Genomic DNA, 26,286 nt, shown 5'->3' with positions numbered 1-26,286 from the left:
ATAATCTTATTAACCATCTTGTAACCTTTGCAATCACCCATTGTCTTTTATGTTGCTTATTCTATTAATCATAGATGGCTTTTTGTACTTCCATGTTCATCCTTACTGTTACAGAAATTGCCATTACAGCAAACCAAGCCAAATAAATTATCTCAGGCCACTTAATTCCCTCTTTGCCTTTTCTTTCAACTGCCATTTTGGTCCTATATCAATTTTCTATTTAAAAATGTAGTCCTTGTTTTGGAATTGTACTCAGACCCATGAACAGTATGGAGAACAAGTATTGTGCAATGGCCACAGGACTGGGTCTGGAGATAACAATGGGGTTGGCTATGGATTTCTAGTCTTAGGCATTCTGCCAACTCTTATCCTTGCTGCAAGATTAAAATAAAACTAGTTTAGTTGGCTTTGAAAAAGGGATAGACTTTATGAAGGATAAGTCTACCAGTGCCTGTTATCCATGATGAACTAAATGGAATGGCCATGTTTAAAGGGAATATGCCTATGAATCGCAGGTGAACATCAGCTCAGGTGGTGGGATGTTGTCTGTTTGCTCAGCTAGTAATTCCCCAGTGACATCCTGTTAGCCACTGCTGAAAAGAAAGGGCTGGAGTATATGGACCTCTGGCTTGACCTGTTGGTGCCTGGGTACATGGAGAGAGACCTCACTGGGCTTCTTGCACCAACTGGAGAACGCCAGGCAGCTACGTTCTCCCCCACAAGCGACCCTTGGGATGATTCATCACACTTCTTTCCCGATCCACTTTTGTGACACATAGTCAAAGATATGTGCACACATTACAATAGCAGAGTCCAAGCAGAAGCTAGGCATTGGAGGTGTGGATTTCTAAGCTACTTTATTATGTACAAAACAGAAGAAAAGAAATCATGGCTGCTCTCTCCTTCTTCATCTCTGAGAGAGTGGAAAAGCGATAGTACAACACAACGGAACAGTGTAACTGAAACTTCCATTCTCATGACTCCAACGGTATGGAATGTCAACACAGACATGTGATGAAAACAAATCTCACATCCTGCAATGGGAGGAATGAAATCCCAACATGACCTAGTATGTTTTCTTTCATGCTGTGACAATGCAACCCCTCTGTAGGCCCTGCACGCATGTCTAGATGCAATGGTGGTCAGATGAAGGAAAATAATATGAGCTTGAATTCTGGTAAGATGGTGGCACTGTGGGTGAATGGCTCCCCTCTCCAAGAAATTGGCCAATTACTTTCACTGGATAGGGACTCCCTTCTGACAGAACCTGAACAAAGTCTACGGGTGCTTCTGGGTCCAGTTTTGTCACGGTACCCCTGGATCTGGTACCTTCAAGAATGAATTATTACAATGTGTTCTATGTTGCGCTTCTCTTGCAGCTGCTCCAGAAACTGAAGAAGTGTGATCCTGTCAGCACATTCCACCTCTGCTCATAGTTCTAACTGGCGAAGCATTTGTTCAAGGTGCTACTGGTGATACATAGAGCCCTCGACAGCTTGAGACCAGCTTACATGAAGCCTTACCCTACATGTGCGCCTTCAACCTCTTTGATTAATGGAATCTGAAATTTTGCAAGTGCCACATAATGTTCATTCTGCACCTGCAAGGAGGCAATCCTTTATTCTAGTATTTGCCACCACCAAAGGCCAACTTTTCATTTTTTGTTGTTCATATCTATATCTTTTGATAATGACCGCTCCCCGCCTAAAACGGGGGGGGGGGCGCCCTTTGCGTGGACGCGTGCAGCCCCTAGATCTGGAGAGGCTCCAACAGCATAGGCTTGGCTTTGCCTTCCCTCAGGTGGGATACCTGGAGGTCTCCGCCTACCTAAGTCAGTTGTCCAATCCCACCTGGGGGAAGCGTTGCCAAGGAGACCAGGCCAGGTAGGGGAGGGATTACCTGCCCACACAATAGCGGGAGGATCTTACCTGGAAATCCTCACTTGGCTCCAGAGCTTCTCCCACCCTACCCACCCTCAGTTAATGTCTTATTTTGCAGGTTAACTTTTCTTCACAGGTATGCGGGTGCTGCTACGTTAAGGTCGCTGTTAAAGGGCCGGAAAGGAATTTCCCTGCATTGGCAGGTTTCGCCTTTCCCGTAGCAAAACGTCACAACTTTGGCGGTATCAGGCCTTGGGCGGAATCCTTTAGTCCATCTTCCTCTTTGTGGCAGCGATACCAGGGTTCCCCGTTAAAGGGGTTTCTGAAGGGAGGCTTTGACTGTACGCCGAAAGGTCGTCATTGCTTTCCCCTGCGGTGGCAGCGTAACGGGGGCGGCTATCTCTGCTTGAACATATGTTCTCCAGAGCCGGCCCATCCCCCCCCCACACACTGGATAACCCTGATGCTCCCTAGGTCCCCGGCTGGGGACTGGGGAGGGAGAACGCCCAATGCCTGAGCCAAGGTCTACCCACATTTGAAATTTAATAAAGTTGTGGCCAATTTAATCCCATAGCACGTTGTCTTGAGTCATTATTCCACATGACGGGGGGGGGGGGTCCGCGCGGGATCTGGGGACTCCACCTGTCCACGCAAATATTTTACATTATTTTATGTAAAGTAATTTAAGATGTTTCTATTTTGATTAAGTGGTATAAAAGTTTTGTTAAATAAATTTAAAATTGTATGTGTCCCCCCCCGCAAATATCCCTGGAGAAAGGACTGAATACAAATATGATATAAACATTATATCACTTTCATTACCTAATAAAGGAAGCATTTAGTTTATTAATAATCATCCCTGCTCCAAACTTACTTGAATATCTAAGTTTTTTATCATTAGATAACTGCCACTCAAATAATGCTGATGAATGCACTACGAAATACTATATAATTTACTATTTATAGATTTTCTATGCCTCTTTCCCATTTTTGTTTTCTTCCTTTTTCTTTTTGTTGAGATTGATTCTTAATAGTTAAATACATTTAAAAGAGTCCTGATCCAAAATTCTTAGATGGGTACATTGAACTCTGACACTTATCAGCATTGGTTGTAGAGACAGTCTCAAATACTGGATGTACAGTAAGATTTGCATTGAATGCATTAATGGAGAAGTTGATTAGAGAAAGATGTCAGAGTAGTTATGAATGAGAATTTAGTTTAAATGTGGTTTGAATGTAGAAGGCTTCACCTCAATTTAAACCCCTTGTATCTCCAGGCAGAGCTAGTAATGACTCGTATTTGGAATTCTGGAGTGTGGATTCAATTATTGTAGAGGAGGAAGAAGAAACCTGTGGTCCTTCAAGATGTTTTGAGTTCCCATCAATCCTAGCCAACATGGCCAATGGTCAGGGATGATGGCATTTGCGGTCCAGCAACAGCTGGTGGGTCACAGGTTCCCCATGCCTGGTGTAGACAATGCTGAACTGCATGGACACTCACTCAGTATAAAGGTAGAATCATCAGAGCACAGGAAGCTAAGTACACCCATGTACAACACAGAATACACAGATAATTTTCAGAGAGAGGAAGAAGTGGGATCACAGTGTCAGGCTGCACTCCAAGCTAAGCAGATTCATATGAACTTGGAACTAAACCTACATCCATTCACAGACAATCACATCAGCCTTGGAGCAAACTTTTTCTTCAGTTGTGTCCTAAATACTAGCCCTTCTTCACTCCTTTGAAATAACGAAACACCAGGAGAAAAGAATTAGCTAAAATTTAACAGGATGAGCGCAGCTGTTTGAGGGTTTTCTAGCACAAAGAAAATGAGGGGCAGGATATGTTTTGATTGTTAGCTGGTTAAATATCTTGTCCTTGAGCATAAAAGGAACCACGTGAATGTTTAATTACAGAAAATCCTGCCTTAGGTTTACCAAAAAATGCCCAAGAAAATCAGATTGTGTGGAGCCATCACTTTTGATAAATGACGAATAGGCAGACAGATGAGAACCAGGCCCAAACTGACCAAATGAACTAGTTTCCTACGCACAATGCACTACGACGACATACCAAACTTGTTTACATTAATTAAAAGGGATGCCTTTAACTCAACTACTAAACCAGGCTAAACAAACACCCGAATCACATTTTACCTATGTTTGTAAATACCTTCCCTTACCAGTTCCAATACATGTGGTTTTAAAAAAGCTACTTCCAAACATGTCAGGCACAATTATGCAGAAATTTTGCATACACTGGAAAAAAAAGGCAGCCTTTCCCCAGTGACCATTCAGAAGGACCAAGGATCCACTTCAATATTACATTACTGAACTTCGATTTGACCAGCCCTATAAAAATATATATTTTTTCCAAATTCAGAAAAGGTGCTGTTCAATCAAAGGGCCTTGTATAATTAAAAACAGCAAGCAATCTTTTAGTGCATTCATCTCATTCTGGAGTGTGTGTGTGTGTGTGTGTGTGTGTGAATGCAGAGTGTAGCAACCTGTCAAATGTTTTCCTACATGTATATAATTGGCCATGGCCCTTCAAGGGCACATTTCAACTTGCTGTTGAATATTATTCTTTATAGCTAAAGTGGAGCTTGGCATAATAAATTGCTCCTTTGGCTCCCACAACCCTAAGAAGCAATATGATAAAGGAGTAAGCTTTCTGTAGAGAAAGCTTACCTTGGTTTATTTTGGAATTCTACTCTGATACCCTTTCGCTCTATGTCACATCACCCATGGGGACCTTGAAAATACTACTCTTCCCAGACAGATCCTCAGCATGTTGTAAAAGTAACTGAGAGAAAGGGGTGCTTCCATACACGAGCTCTTCAGTGCTGCTCAGGCCCTGTTCCTTGTCAATTAGCTGCAAGCAAAATTAAAAAGTTGGATCCCAACAGCACTTCTGGCTGCCCGTATGTTGCTGGGCCAGGTTCAAGTTTGTTGTATTAATGTACAAGGTCATTAGCAACTTGGGTCCAGGATATCCTAAGAATTGTGAGATTCCTTATAGTAAGGTTACCAGGTTTCTTTTCAATGAATCCGGGGACACTTTTCAACTTCAATGGATTTTGTCGGGGGACTGATTTGTAAATCAAGGAAACGGGAACGTCTGGTAACCTTACCTTATGGTCCTGCCTTATCACTGATATCTTTGGGGAAGTCTTGGTTGGTGCTCTCCCATGGCTCAGATGCACCATTTGAAACTACCATAAGTCATACATTCAATGCCATGCGCTCAAGCCTGTGGAATTCCCCCCTGACTTAGATGGGACTCATGCCCTCCTTGCTTAATTTCAGTGCATGACAAAGACTTGTTCATTCCAGCAGTCTTAAGATACCATAAGCAAATTTTGCATGATGGCACCAGAGATGGACAAGCAGATTTCTGTCAAAGGTTGGATACCGTGGAACACCATTCTGGATCAAGATGGCAGACTCAGCCTTTCAAAGCTGTACAGTGATACCTTGGGTTACAGACGCTTCAGGTTACAGACACTTCAGGTTACAGACTCCACTAACCCAGAAATAGTACCTTGGGTTAAGAACTTTGCTTCAGGATGAGAACAGAAACTGCGCGGCGGCAGCGGGAGGCCCCATTAGCTAAAGTGGTACCTCAGGTTAAGAACAGTTTCAGGTTAAGAACGGACCTCTAGAATGAATTAAGTTCTTAACCTGAATTACCACTGTACTTATTTTAACCACTTTCAAAACTGCACTGGTTTCTTAGTGGGCACTAGTGGTGCTGCATTTTATTTATTTAATTTATATACTGTCCTTCATCACAAGATCTCAGGGTGGTTCACAGAATAAAATACATCTATTCAGCAATATCCTTTGCCTTGGACCAAATCTTTCCTAATATTTAATCACAGATAATCCCCATTCAGCAAAGCCCCCCTGAAACACCAGGTAGCAGCTTCCTCCTAGAAGGTTCTGTTCGGTTCAGGTGTGTGGGGGGGGGAGATTAGCAAGAACTGACCCCTAATCTGGCAGCTTGTGCTCCCTGTAGCAGGGTAGCTTTAATTATGGGTTTCCTTGAATTTTTACAACAAAACAGAATTATAAAAAGAAACCATTGCAGGGCATGTGAACCAGTGAGGGGTAGATAAAATCTGGTGGGATGTGCAAACTGAAAAAGTACGCCGGAGTCATTTGGGGCAATTCTTACTCTATGAAGTGCCCAGCCCAACTGCCTTTCTCTTTGGCACTGATTTCTCATTAGTCTTCACTTCTAAGTATGCACTTACTGGAAACTAAGTCCACTGAATTCATTTTGACAGATTTCTGAAGACATGCTTAGTATAGGGATGTTTTATGGCGCTCTGTGGGAGAGGGGTAACATCTCATCAGGAGGCCCATTCCACATGATATACAAATGGGCTTTGACTTATGAAAGACCCTACCTTTTGGGCTCCCACTGCATATCAAACTAGTGCCATCTCTATTGCCTTTTCAGCGCCTATTGAACACCTTCCTTTTCCTACAAGCCTTTGTACCTGAGCCTGTATCTGTATTGAATCTGACATTGTTTTAAATATCTGAAACTGATTTATTATTAGAGCTTTCATTGTAAAACCTCTTTGACATATTTTGTAGGAAGCAATTCATAAATAGATTGAGCTAAATAATAATAATAATAAAAAATACTACTATGTAAGCAGGACCCAAAGACAGCCCAAGAAAGAAGACTTTTTGCAGTTGGACGCAGAATATCAAATACCCCCTTGTACATCAAATACCCTCAAGCAAGCCAAATTATTTTGGCATCTAAGGCAGAAAAATCCCACAAGCACCTTTCCCCATTCCTGGAAGTAAAAATGCAGTAATAGTATTTTACTACCTTTCCCTGACACCTCAAACAAAGTGCCTGTCATTCCACTTAACAACAGCACTGGTCATGGCACAGTTAATACCCTGACTATGGCAGAAGCAAATACTTGTGAAGCAATCTGGAATGTTGCATTCTGGGATCTGCGAAAGGCCTAGACACTTTTCTGTTGGTAAGCGGTCTCAGAATCAGTGAGCACAAGGTTGCTGTCCATCACATCTCCACAAAGGTAAGGGACAGCAGTGACAGACAGCATACCCTTTGGAATATGTTGCTGCTAAAAATATTTGAACAGCTGTAACTCCCAACTGGGTTTTCCGTTTCAAAAGCTGCAGCTACAAAAGCTGTAGCTAGATGTCTGCTCCAGCCCTTCATGGCCCCATCAAACCTTGTGAAGTGTTCCCTTAGGCAACAGCAGTTGAAATTTTCTGCACATCAGTGCATCTACTCACAGCAGCAACCATAGAGATGAGCACACAAAACCAGAAAGAACGAGCCATCTCTTTTGGCTTCTGAAAGCATGGGTGCCTGGGGGAACTGAATGTTTAGCATGTTTTCATGGACAGTCTTCTCTACCCTGGCATCAACAGTAATGGTGGTACCTATGACCTTAATTAGTATACTTTTGACTCGCCTTAACATGATTCCTGAAAAGGAGCACAGTTCAGAACACTGTTCTGAACTAAAGTCTTTGCTCTCTGCGAAAGTGGTACTGTTTGTTCTGCCAAGTTCACAAACAACAGAAAACCTCTGAACTTTCACAGGGCAGATGGGGTGTCCATTTACTGTGCTGGAAGTACAGGAGCTAAGTGGTCCATCTCACTTTTGCAAAACTAAACATCCTCCTGGTCTCACACACTAAAGCATTGGAGTTCTTCTTCCAAAAGCTAGTCAGGAGCATTTCCTACTCTAAGAAGGTAAGCAACACCAGTCCTTAATAAATGAGAACCTTTCACAATAAAAGCTTTCTTTAGCATCTCAAAGATGCAGAAACAGCAGGAGGTAAAAAGCATTTCAGAGTTGTTCACGGGTTACACCAAACACAGGCACAGGCTGTTTCTACAAGTGTACATATGAACTAGCTGATTCGTACCTCTCAACAAATTTGTGTACACATGTATACAAACTGTACACTCATTTAAAGTAATGCATGAACACCCTTCACATTAAACCTATCAGGGCAACCTCAAAACTAATCTCTTCAGTTATTTTTGGAGCTCCATTTGCTCTAAAAAGTAGAATCAGAGGAGTGTCAGATGGTGCAAAGTTTAGAAAAGTCTTAAGCAGAAATTTACAGCCAGTTGTTCATATGTATTGTATTATGCACTTACTGCGAAGGCCTCCTGACTGCTAAATACTATATAATAAAAGTGGGTGATATTTGCATTCAAGATGCTATTCAACCAGGATTTTCAGGCAAGCATCACCATTTTGTTCCATGTTATTTTATGTAAATAAATTCAGCATAAGAGAACAGTGGGAAACTCAGAAATGACAGTCAAGCTTTTCTTCAGAGAATTCGGTGGAGGGGTGGGTGGGAGGGAGGGAACTTCCAATGTGATCTCATCTCTGATAACTTTCCACAAATGGTCTGCATTTATACTGAGAGACTGACAGAAATAAAATGCCTACCCACAAGGGAAATGATACTGTTTCTAACCATCGAAGTTAAAAGGGAAAATGGGAAGCTGAAACATACGTAGTACAAGTTCTAAATAAAATCTTTATTTAGGCCTCAGAATGGGAGCTGAAAAGTACATTGCTGAAAACCACAGAAAAATGATACGCAATCTGCAACAAGTTATTTTGCAAATGGCAGAATGATTGATTATATATGTAATTAAATAAGATGGTCTTTCAGTGCTACCCCCTCCCCTCAAATGTGAAATGGCAGCGTACTTGCTATGTTCTTAACTGCACTTCTTAGGTCGGTGGTGGCTTTAATTATTTTAAACAGCAGAGCTGCAAATGTCTGAAAGAGTGCTGCCATAAACTGGGACGGGCGGGGGGCAGGCAGGGGGCAAATATTCAAAATATGAAAAGAGGGCAATGATTACTAGAGGAAGAGTGGTTTACATTGGAACAAAACTGATATTTTATACTACGTTACTTTGAGTTATTATCAATTTAAAAACCAAAACTAGGTACAAATATCACAATCTGGTTGAATTTATAGAGTTGCCATTTTCAAAAAGCAGGCTCACAGGAGGAGGGGTTGAGTTGTGTTTTGCAGACTGCATTGGCATGTGTGCAGTCCCTTAGACCAGAAATTTCAGTGGGTTGTGTTGCACTTGATGCAGCTCATGAAAAAAATTCATGGGGAGAATCTTTCATTGAGGACCAGTTTGGCTACAGTGGCCCACAATGAAACAAAACACTGGAGCACTTCCTTGGAATGGGCGCACAGCAATATCAGTAGCGGCTGCAAAACTGTTTCATTCATCCTTGCAGTGTTTTATGTTTGGGGTGCGAGAGAATTACTGTTGTCGTTGCCAAACTTTTACATATTCCAATTTATGGTCTCATAGTACTGCTTCCTATGCACAAGTTCTTCTCATCTGGAAATCTGTTGTCCTTTCCTGATTGCTTGCCATTTTATTTTTAAAAATAAAATAATAATATTTATTTTTTTTAATGGGGAAGGGCCTTGCTTTAAGAGCATGCCTAATTCCTAAAGTGATTTTTCATGGATGCCCATTAACATATTCATCCAAGGAAGGATAATATCTCACGACCAGGAGAGCTTACATACTTCACCACTGAACCAACTTCCCATACGGATGACATCTATTTTGCACCTACCAGCAATTTAAATTCTTTGCTTCTTGCACTATTCTGAAGTGCTCAGAGATGTGACCACATCCTGTGGTTTCATAATGGCTAACAAAATATATAAAAATTATGCTAAAATAAACTGAAAGTGTAAGCACTGCAAAACACCAACATGTATTCTTTTTTAAAAAAAATCCACAAAATGGCAATCCTGTCTATACCTACAAACCATATCCACTCTTGCCACCTTCACTCAAAGCACAAAGGCCTTGTCATGTGAGCTTAGATGCTTTTTTCAAAAGAAGGAACGACCACCACTGTGATTGTTAAATAGCACTTAGCCGTGTTCCAAGAATATAGGTTTCTGCCCAGAGGGGCATACAATATAATTACTCAACATAGAGGAGAAAACAGAAGACTAGGCATGAAAGAAGCAGTGAACAGGGTAGAAACATGCTACTGTTTCTGCTGCACTAACATAAGCCCAAGACCCTCCTTTTGAGTTTTCCAGACACCCATGTGTCTGCTGTCAGAAATTAAATACTGGACTGAATTTATCTTGGTTCTGATCCAGCAAGGGAATTATTATGTTCTTAGTGGTTCCAGAAATACAAACGTCACCACACGCATAAAGGGTGGTGTTTGGGTGGCTGTGGGTGTGAGAAAGAGAGAGAGAGGGAGGGATGTTTCCTCATTTGGATACCATCAATAAAAAGGGGGAGCTGTGGAAATGCTTTCAGTCTGTAGCCTAAACACGACCACATCCTTCAGCTTCCCCTCCAATGCTCTTGCCTTCTGTACCTCTTCTCATCCTCAGTCCTCTTGAAAGCTTTTACCATTTATGAAACGGTTCCTTACATGTGGCCTTCAGCCTGGAGCACAGAACTCAAAATGAGATCATATTAATGCTTGGGTTATGTCATTTTGGTTAGCACAATATGTTACTGCCTCATATGCGTGTTTGTTTTCCAAAACTGCAACTCCTCCCCATCCTCTTTAGCCAGCCAGCTATTCCCCATTTTATACTTGCGGGCTTGGTACTTCTTTCTTATGTGTAACACTTCACTTTTATATAAACATGTTCCCCCATTTTTACTCCATACAAGCTCTTGGCAAGAAAAGGAAATATGATTGCCAAGCGGGATCAAAGAGATTTTAGATACTGTAATTCGTTTCAGCCACAACTTGGTTAAGCTCAAGTGCTTGGATTTAAGACAATTTAATGGGAAAGCAGATAGACACATCTATTCACTCCAATTATTTATTTATTTTAATGCTAAAAAAAAAAACCCACCCCAAAGACATCTCAGTATTTAGTATGCATAAGGAATATTCTGGCTACATATCTCAGGGTCTATTAGTGATACACAGAGTGCAAAACAACACAACTAGGTGCAAGAAAAGATGAAGATAGAGGGGAAACCTTCTTAACATTTAAAGACTAAGGCAATTATCCTTACCCTACTTACCTGGGAGTAAAGGATCACAGTCTTAAGGACAGATATGTGGCAACTTGCATTCCATTTTTGCTATGCTTGACAACAATACATTAGTAAGTTTGTGCTTGTGTGCAGCTGTGTAGGCATACTAGGGGTGTGAAACAGCTTCAGACAAATCAGAAGCCAAGGAGGGTGTTTCAGAGAATTTCTGGGCTTCTCATAATGAGATATACATCACATTATTTTTACAAAAGCATCTCAAAAGATGTATAAGCTGTTTTCTTTTCAGATCGTATAAATCTTTTGCAGGAATCTTTCGACCAATGTGGAGCTGAAACCCACAGCCCTGAGATTAAGAGTCTCATGCTCTACCAACTGAGCTATCACAAAATACAAGACAGGCCATGCAACTACAAGAATAGATACATTCCCACTTATACTGAGAGACGGGGGGGGTTGTATTGTGTGGGACCAATGGCATTGTTACAACCCTGGAGTCAAGCAGTAAATGGGACATCATCAGAGGACATCAGCTGCGGAGGTGGACTGAGTTTCTAGCTCTGAACCTGATACTAGCCATCATGGGACCCCTGACCTGAACCTGGCAGGGAGGACCATCACAGATGCCTTTCCTCTGCACCCAAGGAGCTGAGTGTCCTCCCATACTACCTTGCCAGTTCAATAGCACAGGTGGTGTACCAGGTGAGAGACAGTGAAGCACAGGAGAAGCGCCTGTTCTCCAGCCAAAAAGATGGCCTTCAAGACACTCCAGATCTCCAAAAGGGGATGTGTCATATGGAAGATAGACTGGAGGCAGAAGTTCAAAAGGCTCATTTGGTGCTTTCTTTGGTGCAGTGACAATTGACTTGGCTTGTCTGCTCACCCGCAGGATCAGAGCAAAACTCAGAATCCCACTGAAGAAGTGTGCATGCACACGAAAGCTCATACCTAGAACTAACTCAGTTGGTCTTTAAGGTGCTACTGGAAGGAATTTTTTTATTTTGTTCAGAATCCCACTAGACAGTTCATATGCACATGGATATACAGTCTTGCAGAACCGCACTCACATCTGGGTTTCTGTTGGCATACTCACAGTATCTAGTGCCGGCAATTCAAAGCTAGCCTAATCAATTACTGGTCTCATTTTGTAAAGCATCCTCAGGGTTAAAGCCACCAGTCATTTGTACATATCATTCAGATGCATCCTTAAAAAGGGTCTTATGGTCCCTTTTCCAACCTGCTTCTGTTATTAAATGGAAGCTATGGGAAGTTCAGGCCTGGCCTAAGGGTGATGACCCTTGCGAAAACAAAATTAAAATGCCATGTACCCAAACTAAAACTCTATATGCTCTACTATAGACACAGAGCTCTTGTGGAACTGATGTGCATCTGGCTTCCCCATTCACTTCAATAGAGGAGGTTAGCTGGTCTCCTTTGAAATGCATATGGAGCCCTGGTGCATCCTGGAAACAAGGCAACTTTTCACATAGGTTGTAGTTTCCACTCTAGTGGGTTTTCCCCCTATCCTGTATGGGTGTGCTCAGATCTGTATTATTGATTGAAGAGACTTGATTCCCCCACCATTCCACATCTGTACTGCTGCAATTTATGTGAATTGCGGTTAATAATCAGTTGCGTTATGCTTAATCAGCATATCAATAATATGCTCAGCAAAGACTAAGTGGCTCTCATTTCCCAGACCCTTTCACAAATTTTGATTGATTGACAGCATGAAAATTGCACAAATGCAGGTGTTGGTGCAGAATATTATCTCTGTGGACTATGCAATCAAGTAGAAGTAAATGTAGCTATTGCACTCTTTAATAGTTCTGTTGCTCTGCTTTCTGGAGGAGCCTGAACTCCCAGCTGACTTGAATGAGCTTGACCAGATGATCATTGTGTTACAAACGCTAATGTTATGAATGTGTGGGATGGTTGGCGGGGGGAAGAGAATGAGACTATGGCATTCTTTGAAGGTGATGATAAATCCAGGGTTAAAAAACGCTGACATCAGACAGTTATCAAGTAGAGCACAAATGAAGGTAAATCACAAAATGAATATTCAGGATTTCTGTATAGCTGCAAATCAGATCAGATAATCATAAGGAAAACATCGAAAAAACACTGCCGAAGCCAAACAAAACCTGTCTCCCCCACTTTAGAATTAACCCCTTGTATGCATCTAAAATAAAATCAACACATCAAATTTTCATGGGGTGCCTACTAAGGGGGAGGAGAAAAAGCAGCCCTTTTATATTTACTAAAGTAACCAACCTCAGCAATATTGGCACTTATGGGTTGTGATGGGAATATATTGCTGTGTCTTGGAACTTGGCTGGCTTCATACCAACACCCTCATTTGTGAGATGCAGCTTTGAGTGTAGCTCTATTAACTTTAGCTTGTAAATCACCTTAGCACCATTAGCAATGTTTCAATATGATGTGACATCTTTATTATAATGCTTTCCCTCTGAAGTTTAAGTTCATATTTTAAGCTGGGTTTCAGACAGATGTAGATCCCCTCAGAGTTTTAATTAATATAGTAGATGTAAAGCCACTGTGAAAATATTGCCTTTCCCGTCTCCCTCTTTTTTGGTTCTCCGCTCTGCTGAATAATTATTTAAGAATGCAAGTGTGGAAGAACAAGCACTAGTCTATGATTGTGCCTGAAAATGTCAGATTGCTCACTCAGACCCAGACGACACCCCCTCAGATCAGCTTTGCTTCATGAAAACATGGGTGTTTTGCTATTAAATTCAATAAGAGCAGACTATTTGTTCCCTCTTTCCCTCCCTCGATGCAACAAACTCAGTATAAACACACAGTTCATTATCCCATAACAGAATCAGTATGGTCCAGACATTTATTCTTAGCTCCGTTCCCCAAAGAAATTAGAATCTGTCGATAGGAACAGCATGCACAGATCAAACTTACCCAAACCATCCCAGGCTTCCAGAGTCTAACCAAACTGCTGCGTGAGACAACAGGAGTCTTCTTAATGGGTTAATGTGACACGTCTGTTTCTTACAACACTCACGATACTCTGCTTCGAGCCTGTGCCAGCTGCTTTGCCTCTTGCCGCTTTAGGCGTTTTGAGGCAAGAGAAGCTCAACAAGGGAGTCCAGCAGAGCAGGAGAGTAGAACAAGAGAGGAGTCAAAACAGCAAAGCTTAGACTCCTGCAAAATAACACCAATACTTAGTCGGAGGCTACCCAAGAAAAGAGATGAGTTGGAAAAATGTAGGAGGTGAGTTTCATGAGACAGTTCTGACAAGGACTATAAACTGATCTCTTGCCCCATTCACTTTTGAAATTAATAAAGAATAGGGATAGGGGATGACAATTGCGGCCTCTGTCTCACAGGCAACTGTCCCCTATCCAAACTGACCCTTCCCCTCATATCACATATCTACACTCAAACATGTAACCATTCTGCACTGTCATGGCTTCCCTAAAAGAATCTTGTACTGGGTACCCTGTATTCTCCTTTCCCCATATAGAACAAGTGTTCTTTGGGAAGAATAAGTGACTGCTGAACCCAACCTGTAATGCAGATATGTCATCTGACTGCCACAATTAACTCTTGCCATAGCCTCTAGTGCTATGTGAGGTGGAGTTGTTTTGTAGGGAAACTGGACACCAGGAGATGTAGGTCACTGGTCGGGGATGCTCCTGTAACCACTAGCCCTCACTGCAATTGGCTGCATGATTGGCAAGGCATGTAGTGGGCATGCCTGGGGCATGTGCTGTGCTCGGAATGCTGATTGGCTGCCATGGTGAGCATTACTGTGGGCACCATACGCAGTCCATCCCATTGCTTTGCATTCCCATGCTGTAATTGTGTGCCACATGACATGTGTTTGTACACATCTGATAAAGGCACCTAGGATCTTTCCCATGCATGTCAATAGGTGGCCACCACTCCTAGGGAGTTGCCAGCTGAGCTGGCTCTCTGAGTTTCAGCGGCTTCTTTCCACTCCGAACCAATGTTGACTCAGGTGGCATTTCCCCTTCCCAGAGCCTAACGACTAAGCTATAGAACTGGCATGCTTTATGCAGGCTTCATTTAAACTAACATAATTTATGCCAGCTTCCAGTGTTTAGGATTGCTCCTTAAATTACAATGATCTGGGTGAAAAGTGTTATCGGACTATTGTTGCACCTCAGAAAACCTGCACAGGATCACTTGCTTGAATGGATCCTCATGCCAAGGAACACCTAGATAATTTACGTGATATACTAGAAAAACACATGCAGGGATATTTTGCTCTGTGGTACTTTAAAAGAAGTGATCTCCCCCAAGTGCACTCTGAAGTGGCACAGTCTTGTGGGGAATTGCATTACAAACCCTGCTGAACGTTTCAATCAGCTTTCAGTTCCCCGAAGAGAGATGCTTGCTGCCAATTACCACATAGGAACACTGTAAAGCTTAATCACACCAGAGACAACTAACCTTCTGGAAATAGCATGTTCTACAATCTAGTTAGCGTTAAGAACTTCCCTCTTTGCAGCAGACCATCAAGCGGCCAGACAAATGTCTCTAGGATGCTTATAAACAACTGCCCGTCCCCTCATCATCTGTCCCCGACATCGGATACGCTACTTTCAACAGGGACGTTCCACTGACAGATGCCTTGTCCCTGAATCTGTATATCCTCTTCTAAGCTCATCTCTAAGCCAGTGGCCTTCACCATAACTTGTGGTCACAAGCTCATTCCTTACATTCATCCTGAGTTTTCAAAGAGGGGAGCTGCCTTTGGTATGTTCCGAATCTATTACCTATTAATTTTCACTGGAGCTGAACTGCTGTGTTTGTGCAGCTATTGAACAAAGTAAAAAAGCAGCAGCAGCAGCAAAAATAGGCAAACGTCATGTGCAGCCTGTGCTATGATTTGAATTGGTACCCGATGGCCCACCTAGAAAAGGGGGGAACATAATAAAAGTCCTGCTAAATCAGAATATAAAGTCAGCATCCTGTTTCTCGGGGTGCCACCCAGATCGCTATGAGAAGCCCATAAACAGGATACCCGTGTGTTCCACAGCAACTGGTTTTCAGATCCATGTCATCTCTGAACATGGAGGCAATATAGAGCCATCATGGCTAGCACTCATTGACTGGCTTATCCTCCACAAAGAGCTTTCCAGTGCCTCAAGCAGATGTCTTTCTAGTCACTTGCTCCCTGGTCTTTTTAACTGGAGATACCAGAAACTGAACCTGGAACCTTTGGTGGTCAAGTTGGTTTCCCATCTCTCTCACCTTCTTCTCAGTTTTTTGGCTGTTGCCCCCTGCAACACAACTGACAGACCATTAGTGGGGTAGGAGAGCTGAAAATAATGCCAATATATTTCACCGTTGCAAACAAATTTGCCCCTTTTGTTTCATATAGTACATGGGTAGAGGAGTCTAAAACATGCGTAGGGAAAGTATGGCCCGGGGGCCAGATCTGGCCCAATCGCCTACTAAATCCGGCCTGCGGACGGTCCAGGAATCAGCGTGTTTTTACATGAATAGAATGTGTCATTTTATTTAAAATGCATCTCTGGGTTATTTGTGGGGCATAGGAATTCGTTAATTTCCCCCCAAAAAATATAGTCCGGCCCCCAAAAGGTCTGAGGGACAGTGGACCGGCCCGCTACTGAAAAAGTTTGCTGACCCCTGGTCTAAAAAGTCCATGGCACAATTTTTCACAGCCCTCTAGTGGCTATGGTGGCTAGTTTACCAGAAGGAATGTATTTAGCATTAACTCTGGAAGTGACGAAATCTCTCTGACCAAATCCTGACCAAACTAAGCCTCCTAGAGCAAAACATACATCAGGAGGCTTACTTTGGTCAGAATTGAGCATACACTTTCAGTTCACGCTAAATACATTCCTTCTGGTAAATGAGCCACCATAGCTGCTTGAGGGCCGTAAAAACTGTGTCCCGGGCTTTTTAGATTCGTCTACCCATGAAACCAAAGGGGAACATTGGTTGCCAGATGTGATCACCCCCCCCCAGCTCTCCTACCCTACTACATGGGATTATGGTTAGCAGCAACCATTCACAAGGCAATTTCTGGGAATAGATCTGTGGCTATTTCTTACAGGTAAGGGCATCATAGTACACCTTCCAGACTACAGCAATTTTATTGGTGTTTAAAGCTATTCATGCTGCTTCAAGATGTGCAGTTGGTGGAAGGGGACTCAGGCAAGACACAGAGGAAGTTGTAGGCCCCCATGTTGCCCTGCCAGCAACTTTATCAGCAATTCTAAGCAAGTGGGAAGGCGTTCTGCATACATGCCAATGTACAGCTCAAAGCCGTGCATTCCCTGTAGCTGGCCCAAGCCTGTGGAATCCCATCCCAGCTAAGATTAGACACACTCCCTCTTTGCTGAACTTCAGGCACTGGACTAAGGTGCTCTTGTTCCAGCAAACACTTTAAGGCAGCATTTAGTTTTATGGCTCATTGCTTTATCGTTTCATTTTCTGCATGGCCTGGTTTTACGTACACCGCTTAGAAATGCTAATGATTCAGCAGCATATAAATGTATCAGATTGAATAAATGAATGCACACAGGAATCTGCCTTCTACCAAATCAGCCCATCGTCCTATATAGCTCAGTACTGCTTACACTGACAGGCAGCCACTCTACAGGTGGTCCGACAAGGTTGTCTCCCAGCCCCACCTGGAGACATCAGGCATTGAATCAGAGACCCCCCTGTACACATAGCTCTACCACTGAGCTAAATCCCATGCAGCCTTTCTATGGACAGAGACTTTCCATGCAAGGAAGGCCACTTGCCCATTCAGTGACCCTCAACAGGTGGAAGAATGGTATGTTCATAGAGCAACAGTACACATAGCATCGAAGAATGAAAGAATTGTAGAGTTAGATGGGACCCTGAGAATCATCTAGGACAACCCCCTGCAATGCAGGAATATGCAGCTGTCCCATACTGGGATTGAATATGCAACTATGGCACACTCTAACCATGTTCTAACCAACTGAGCTATCCAGACGTATAGAATAGCTTTCCACATACTTTGAACATGTGAACATCAGAGGACGACCATGGTCCATGATGGGTCCTGTGATCTCCACTTTTCCAACTCATGGATCATAGCCTGCCTCCAATGTCCACCGCCCCATGAAAACCCTATAAACTTCCACACAGTAATTTCAGTATCAAGTGTGGAAGTATACAGTGGTTGGTTGGTTTTTAAATACATATCCTATAGACAATTGCAAAACAAAAGCTACAGTAACCATTTATGTAAAGTGTTGATAGTACAGAAAGGTGCAGTGTGCATATTTTAAATGCACAGTCTCTCTCTCTCTCTCTCTCTCTCTCTCTCTCTCTCTCTCTCTCTGTGTGTGTGTGTGTGTGTGTGTGTATACACATGTATATATACCTAAATGTTCATGCTTTAAGACAGGCTGGGGAATCTCAAGCCCAGGTGCCAAATTTGTCTATCCAGATCTTGCAAACTGGCTTTCCAGGCTCTCCCTAGACCAGGGGTTATGAACTTGGTCCCTAGCGCCCACTAGTGGGCATTTCAGGATTCTAGGTGGGCAGTAGGGGGTTCTACGGCACAAGCTGAATCCTCCTTCCATCGAGCACTGGTGGGCAGTAAGGAAATGTTACCATCAAGAAAGATGCATTAGTGGGCAGTAGGTATAAAAAGGTTGACTACCCCTGCCCTAGACAATAACCAGACCCCAAGTCAGACTCTTCATAGTCTCTGCTCCTCATGGGCTTTTGCCTGACTGGATTGTGTCCTTCAACTGTGAGGTCTCTTACTTGCCTGGATTGAAAGATGTGTGAGTAGAAACCTCTGAGTTTTGTCTGGCTGGAATGTGGCCTCATGTACAAAGGTAACAGTCACGTCCATCGAGCCACCCATTTTTGCCTGTGGTGTGCAACCCCCAGAAGGTCCCCCATGAGGAAATGTAACCCTGGACCTGAACAAGCTCCCCACCTCTGTCTTAAGAAATGGATTGCATTTTGAAGCAGAAGCAAGAAATAGCACAAACTACAGCTTGTGAGTCTTCTCTCTGGTCTGGTGTTCTCTGATGACAAATAAAATGGTTAAGCAGCTCCATTGCACTCATCAACTCACCCCATGTGATGGATACGAGATCCAGCCCAGCTCTCCTTGAATTGCTTTCGAATCCAGCAGATTAACTGCAAAAGGAAGACAAAATGAGGAAGAATGAGTTTGTTTACCTCTGCTCGATTTAAAAAAAAAAATCAGAATTAATCATTCAAACCTCTGAAAAGTTGATGTAAAATACACATTAAAATGGCCAATAAAATCAAATGTTACAAGTTAGCCTGTTTCCCCCCAAAATAAAACCAGCAGAATTTATAAAATAAAAGCATATATTAACATTCATGTCAAATTTTAGCTGGTACCAGAATCAGAATGGTGAAGGTGCCTGCCTGCCATCGGTTGGAAAGGAGTTCCAAAGTCTCGGTGCTGCGACATTGAAGGATCAGTTCCTTGAAAGTGCAGAACAATATGAGGCAATTGTAAAAGTGTCTGTTCCGCAAAGTGAGGTAATTGAGTGGGCATATGCAGGGCTTTTTTCGGTCAGAACTCTCCTGAACTCAGTTCTGGCACCTCTCAGGTGGGCGCCATGGCCATTATAAGAGAACAAAGGAGGCATTCATGGTGAGTTCCAGCACCTCTTTTTCTAGAAAAATAGCACTGGATGGCATAAGCAAACTTCAAGCAAACTGGTCCATCTGCAACAGGGCCAGAGAATCTGTGGTCCTCCAGATGTTGCTGGACTATAACTTCCATCATTCCAATCATTTGTCTATGCTGGCAAACACTTATGGGAGATGGAAGCAAAGCCCATCTTGAAGCGAAATACGTTCCTCCTGGTCCCCAAGTAGCTCCCTCCCACAAAGGAACCGGTTTGTTTGGGTTGAAACTTTCAGAGATACAGGAAAAGCAGAGCTTTTGAAGCAAAAGGTAATGCCATAAACAAAACAAAGCAATGAGTCCATCTCCACATTAATGATAGCAGGAGTCTAAAATAAAACAGTTATTAACACCGTTATACCCTCTAGATTTCTTTTTTTTTCTCTCCACGTAAAATGTCTGAAACTTGACTCAGCGAGCACAAAATAAAAAAATACAGAAGTGAAAGGTGCAACAATATTGATGAGGCTACATTTTAATATTTTAATGTTCCATTATTTTAATGTTGTATTTTATTTTTGTTTTTAAGTTGTAATCATTCATCTTGTTTTTATTATTGCTTGTAAGCCACTCTGAGCCCGGCCTTGGCTGGGAGGGCGGGGTATAAATAAAAAAATATTATTATTATTAATAATAATAATATTCAGATTGTAGTTGAAAAGGAAGCTTACATTTTGCAAATGTAAAGTGATTTGTATAGTAATTAGATCTGATTCTGGGCTTTGCCTTTTCTAGCCAATTCATCACACTTCCCTTGAACTGCTAGGCGATATATGAATTGTTTTAAAACTAAAACTTCAAGCATCATTTTTAAACATGACTTTTCTCTTCCCAGATAACCTCGAGCTTTTTAAACAGGCTTCTAATCTACCAGCAGCAAAGACCAGATCTGGCATTTTGATGCATGCTTGAAATGTAAATTGCAAATTCAATTAAGTACATTTTGAAACTCTGAAATTGATGTTGAAAACAGATCCAGTAAAATCTACCTTTTGACAGTGCCCCCCAACCCTGCCCCCCGCACTGTGTCTGCTCTTTCTCACAATAAACATATTGATCTGATTGCTGTTGAATGATCACATGATTCCATAAAGTGCCTGTTCATTTTTCAACAGAAAGTAGCGTTAACTGCATCAATATTACAGTAGCAGGGGGCAGATTATTATGATAGTTTCCAGATTGGCACAAATAAAAAAGAATTCTTAATATATAAATAAGAATGCTGCATCTTGTAACACAAGGCTTTAAGGTTCTCATCTAATATTCAAGACTTGGTGCCAAGATTTGGGAGTTTCCTGGGTATATATGTTTTTCTTTTGGCACAGTGAGTATAATCTGAAAGACATATCTCCTTCTACAGCAGTTGAATTGTTAGTTAGAAAAAAAGTTCTAAGCTACCAGTTAATGAATGTCAAATTAAAAATGGGATTTCCTTTAATGCCAAATAGTTTTGAAAATTCATATTTTCTTTCTTTGCCAAGATTTGGGAGTTTCCTGGGTATATATGTTTTTCTTTTGGCACAGTGAGTATAATCTGAAAGACATATCTCCTTCTACAGCTTTTTCTTTCAGCTCTTTCTTTCAGTTTTTAAAAACACAATGAACAAATGCAACATAACTGGAAGATGCTAACGTCCTAAACTAAAAGAAGGTGAAAATGTTAAATATATTCTGATTTGTACGACGGTCAGTTTTCAGTTGAGACCTTCTGATGTATGGGGGGGGAGAACACTTTCAAAGACTTTCAAGGTAGGTTTCAAGGGTTAGAAACCCTTTAAATAAATAAATAAAATGTCAAGTGTTTGTTTTCTCAAAACGAAAGGAACAGAACTTTTACTGCCCACTTATACCTGCTATGTTAAGGAGGAAGCTGCATTGACCTGATCGGAGTCGAGTGCCTTTTTAAAGAGGGCCTGTGTATTTAAATTATTCTATAGTTAGCTTTTATATTCTTAGGAGGTGGAAAAGGTTTTTCACTACTGGGGAAAAAAATACACTAAAAAGATGACTTGAGCAAAAGGACCAAATTCTCTCTCTCTCTCTCTCTCTCTCTCTCTATCCTATTCATTAAATAGCAGGTCAGTCAATTAATCTCCCCCAGTAACATTTCAGAATCGAAATGTTTTGCTCCATAAAAACATTCCCACGAGTTACGCCTTGCGTTTGTGTCAAGGAATCTGAGCATTCCATTCCTATCACCTTGCATAAAACTTAACACACAAGCATCTCAGCAGTACAATTAGATTACCTTTCCCCTGCCCCAACCTCAGTGGAGTCTTCAAAGGCACGTAAGAGCAAATGATGGATATAAATGGACACAGTGTCACAACATGATCCATCGCATTAGGGATCCGAGGAAAAGGCTATTCGCCTTCTCACAAAGTTTAACGACAACAATGGATTAACTAGAAAATGATGTAGCTTAAGTATTTGTTGGCTAAACAAACATTTTTATAAGCAATTAATACTGGGTTGGGAGAAATTACAAATGACATATTACAGAAAGGCTATTGACCCATGTAATTAAATATTTTGATAACTTTGATTATTTTCATTACATGGAGAAAGTCATGATGGGAATCTGCAAAAATTCAACATCTTCATGCATCTCTAACAAGGAAATAATTATATAAAATTCATAATTATAATTTGGTTATTTGGATTACAGTAATTATCTGTATGTTTTTAATGGATATGCTATGTATGTACACATATATAAAAATAATTTTGATTCTATTATTGTTTAATTGTTCTTTTAATTATTGTCCCTCTCCCTCCCACACATTTTTAGCTATTCTTATTTTATCTGTAAGCTGCCTTGAATCCCTTTCAGGGAAGAAGGTGTGGTATAAATTACTGATAATAATAAATGTTTTCATTAGTTTTCACAGTACTGGGTATAATGATAGAACAAATTCCCCTTCAAAATTTGTCTAGCCAACTTAAAAAAAATTATCATTACATACATCAATTTTTAGAATAGAACTTTGAAAACCTGTAGAACACTGATGGTGTAACTTTATACATAATGATTCAGAAGTTCCACTGAGTTCAGAGGTGCTTATTCCTAGGTAAGTGGGTATAGGATTGCTCAATTAACAGAAACATCTGAAACAGCAAAAGTTTTAGATCTCTTGCTCAAAATGCACCCTCAAACAGTTAAGGTATTTCCACACCAGACAGAAGGCTAAAACATCAGATGTGCAAACTTCAAGAAAAGAATGAATATTGAAGAAGTTTGAAAATAGATCTCCAGCAACAGCCATACACTTGCAAAATGCAGGCTGTATCTACTGCCATAAATATAAAACACGGTGATTAAAAAACTTTCCAAGAAGTTGGCAGGATTGCTAGATTCAGGTTTTGTTGAATCTTCTAACGAGTGGCATTTCTACTGAGAACCCATGTTAGTGCTTTTTAACTTGTCTGTTAGGTGAAAAAAATGGATAAAAAATTAAAACGGGTAGGCTCAATTGATGCAGGAATAATGCAGCAGAACGTAACGGCCAAAGTTCAAGCACAGGACTCAAGAGGTTCACAAGAGAGCCCCACACAAAGGAATAAAACTGCAGTTCCATGTACTTACATGAGAGCAACTCCATGGGAAATCAGTGGGGCTTAATTCTAAATAAAAACATGCGTGGGATAGGGCTGCATGATTTACAAATCCCAGGAATGAAAATAACGTGGCTTTCTTCCCATTTTACAAAATAATCGGTTTGCCCACAGCACAGCACGCCATCACTATTTATGGCCCATTGCACCATACCAGCAACAACGTCGCCTATTATTAACGTGTTCTTTCCTAAGAGCTCTGCTTCCAGCATGGCTACTGCGGCCTCTGCAGTAGCCAACTTCACAATTTAGGAGAACCCATAATGAGCTGCCTCCGTCCAGGTTGATTCCATGTTTATAAGGATGAGTCTCATTTTGGAACTGGAAATAGTAGCACAGCACACATGGCTGAAAACCTGTTTAAGCTATTTATGGCATTTACGTCTAACGCACAGTATAAACAAGAGCTCTGCTGTTGGGGATTGCTAACCAGTAAGCAAAGGAGTTTTGCCACTGATAGCTGACTGGAAATCTACAGCCATTTCTGAGTGGTACTTACTAAGGCTGACATCTAATGATTCGCACCCAATGGCACAACAGATTTCTACTTGAATACCTGACTTCCACTTCCTTTCCTCTCCCTATAGCCTCAGGGTGCATCCAACATCTGTTCCCCAACCCTCCAGAGTAAATTCCGGGGTGCACAGAGGCTATAGGGAAAAGGAAAAGAAAGGGGTGTTCCATTGCATGAGCAAATCTTTTTCCCCCACTACACTGGGTGTTACCTTGAGTGAACTGGGAATAACTTCAGAGAGCTTTGTAGAACTGCAGTAACAGAATGTGAAAAGAGGCTGGCCCAGGGCTAGTCAATGCGGAGTACCACCAACTCCACCTAGCATAACCAGTGGTCAAGGACGATGGGAATTGGATTTAGGGATGGGAGAGGAATTTGATTCAGTTTGTATTTAAATATGAATCTATCTAATCCACACTTTTGAATAACAGCAAGAAAACCAAAACAAAGCCATCCTTCGGAGTTCAGACTTCTCCAAATTTTATAGTTCTCCAGCCGAGTAATGTGTACAAAAATGCATATTCAGTGTATATAAAAACAAAAATAACCCACTGAAATGTTTGTGCAGTGCACTTCCAAGAAGCAAGCAAGAGAACACAAGGCAACATGTGAAAATGCTTTATGGATTTTGCACAAAACAAAAACTACAACACAACACACACAAACAGGGCATAGGAATAGGGTGTTTAACCCTTCCTTGTGTTGATTTCACAATGACAATCACCCCCTCTCTGAAGCTGATGTTTCTGCCCCTCGCTGCTTCATTGCCAGAGCATATATAGGTTCTACAGATGATTCTGGTGATATACATGATTGTCTTTCGTGGGACTTTGTGAGTATGACTTTGTAGACCCTAGGTTCAGGAAAAAGTAAAACATGAATAAAATAATTACATGACCTTCAGTGCAATCCTATGTTTGTCAATTTGGAAGCCACAGTTTGTTCTAAGTAAATGGGTACAGTATTGCAGCCTTATTGTGTAATTCTGAAGTATTTAATCTCTGAAAACAAGTATTTTCTCCCATTCTCTTCCTTTATTATTTAAATGAAGAAAACTCTTTAACTCAACTTTTTGATAAATGGTCATACTGCAGTTAAAATGTATTTCAAGATGTAGATTTCAACAGCTCACTTTTTAATAAAATAGGATTTCCTTTTCAAACAGGATTCTTTTTAAAAAGACACTCTAACTGGAGCAGAATAGGAGGAGAGAGAAATCTAAATGAGTAAAAGTAAAACCATGGAGTTCATTCTTGTTTTAAGCAAATTCCTGCTAAAGATCATCTTTTAAACTGTGCAACACAACAATACTATTTAGAATTCTTTTTAGTGAGCAAAACAAACAAACACACAAGATGATCACTAAGATGAATTACTTTTAATTTTCAAGCACTTTCTACAAAATGCAGAGGGAGGTGCAACGCTTGTTGGGTTTCTTTCGTTAAGCAGCTAGCTGCTAATTTGGAAGCAAAATAGTTTATGTAGAAATGCTAACAAAAGGGAAAAAGTGAGTTTTGCAATCCAAGGCAAAAAATATAAAATAAAATGAAGACACCCATAATTGAAACATGTCATGCAAATCTGGGAAGCCCAGAAGGCACTTTGAAGCAGAAACCCAGCCAAGCTTTGGTTTTGGGGTGGGACAACGTGGAGACTACTCACAAGCTGATACACATTTGTAGACCGCATGGCCCAGCTTGCACCCAGTTTCTCTCATTCAGTTGCTGAATGTATGCAACCCAAGCTGAGCGATTGGTCCATTAAAGGTGACTCGCTACTAAAATACATATAAGAGAGCGGGAGATTCTGCTAGTCACAGCTGCACTGACACTGCGTGTTTTTTAAAAAAGAAAAAATACACCCACAAAGAGACAGATTTGGATTCTGAAGACATGTCTCTCCTCCATCATTCCTAGCCACCCACCAAGAACCAGCTGCACTAGCCATATATATATATATATAAAATAGACATAAGCCATTATCCTGAATGATGGTGCCACAGAAATTCTCACAAACGGTTCCACACCACACATTTCATCATGCAGGTACAGCTAGTTTTCTGCAGCACTGAACTGCCATCTTTTGCAAGCCGACAGTAGACTGCAGTCTCTGGGCTCCACCGTTTAGCACAGAACAAAACAGATTTTCATGTAATTTATTCATTATGAGCAACGCAGCATGGACCATAATCCATCAGCACATGGCCAAAGGATTTCTGCTGAGTTCAACCATCCTGCTCCATGTCCCCAGCTTTGTTTCCTTCCCAACTAACCACATTGCAGGGCATATTTCAGTTCAGGCTGCCTTCCCAACATCCTGGATTAATATGGACATCCCATATTTTAAGAAGACCACAGATCCACTGCCTTGCTATTGAAATTAGAACCGGTAATTCAAATGTCAGAGGGTGCAGAAAATGACATGTTCCTCACCGTGTAAAATTTTGATGGCTCTTAATTCACTGACAGCAGAATGTGAAACGGCCTGTTGTCATGGGCCCCAGACTATATTAAACAGATTCTGGGAACATGAAG

General features: G+C 41.4%; 1 protein-coding gene across 5 annotated transcripts in view; it reads right to left on the bottom strand.

Annotated features, from left to right (window-relative positions):
- Positions 1-26,286, bottom strand: part of EPHA3 (EPH receptor A3) — a 203,397-nt gene that overhangs the window by 160,722 nt on the left and 16,389 nt on the right. For 4 of the 5 annotated variants that reach the window (XM_081859646.1, XM_081859647.1, XM_081859648.1 and 1 more), the window contains exon 2: positions 19,033-19,097. In XM_081859646.1, coding sequence (XP_081715772.1) covers positions 19,033-19,097 — 65 coding nt within the window. Of the gene's footprint in view, positions 1-13,865; positions 13,972-19,032; positions 19,098-26,286 lie in introns of those variants that run through there. The other variant, XM_081859650.1, reaches the window with a different exon arrangement.

This window comes from Podarcis erhardii (genome assembly GCF_964252035.2).
Source record: "Podarcis erhardii genome assembly, chromosome: 4".
Taxonomy (NCBI): Eukaryota; Metazoa; Chordata; class Lepidosauria; order Squamata; family Lacertidae; genus Podarcis; species Podarcis erhardii.
Note: the sequence above shows the minus strand (reverse complement) of the source record. Positions and strands in the feature narration are given on the sequence as shown.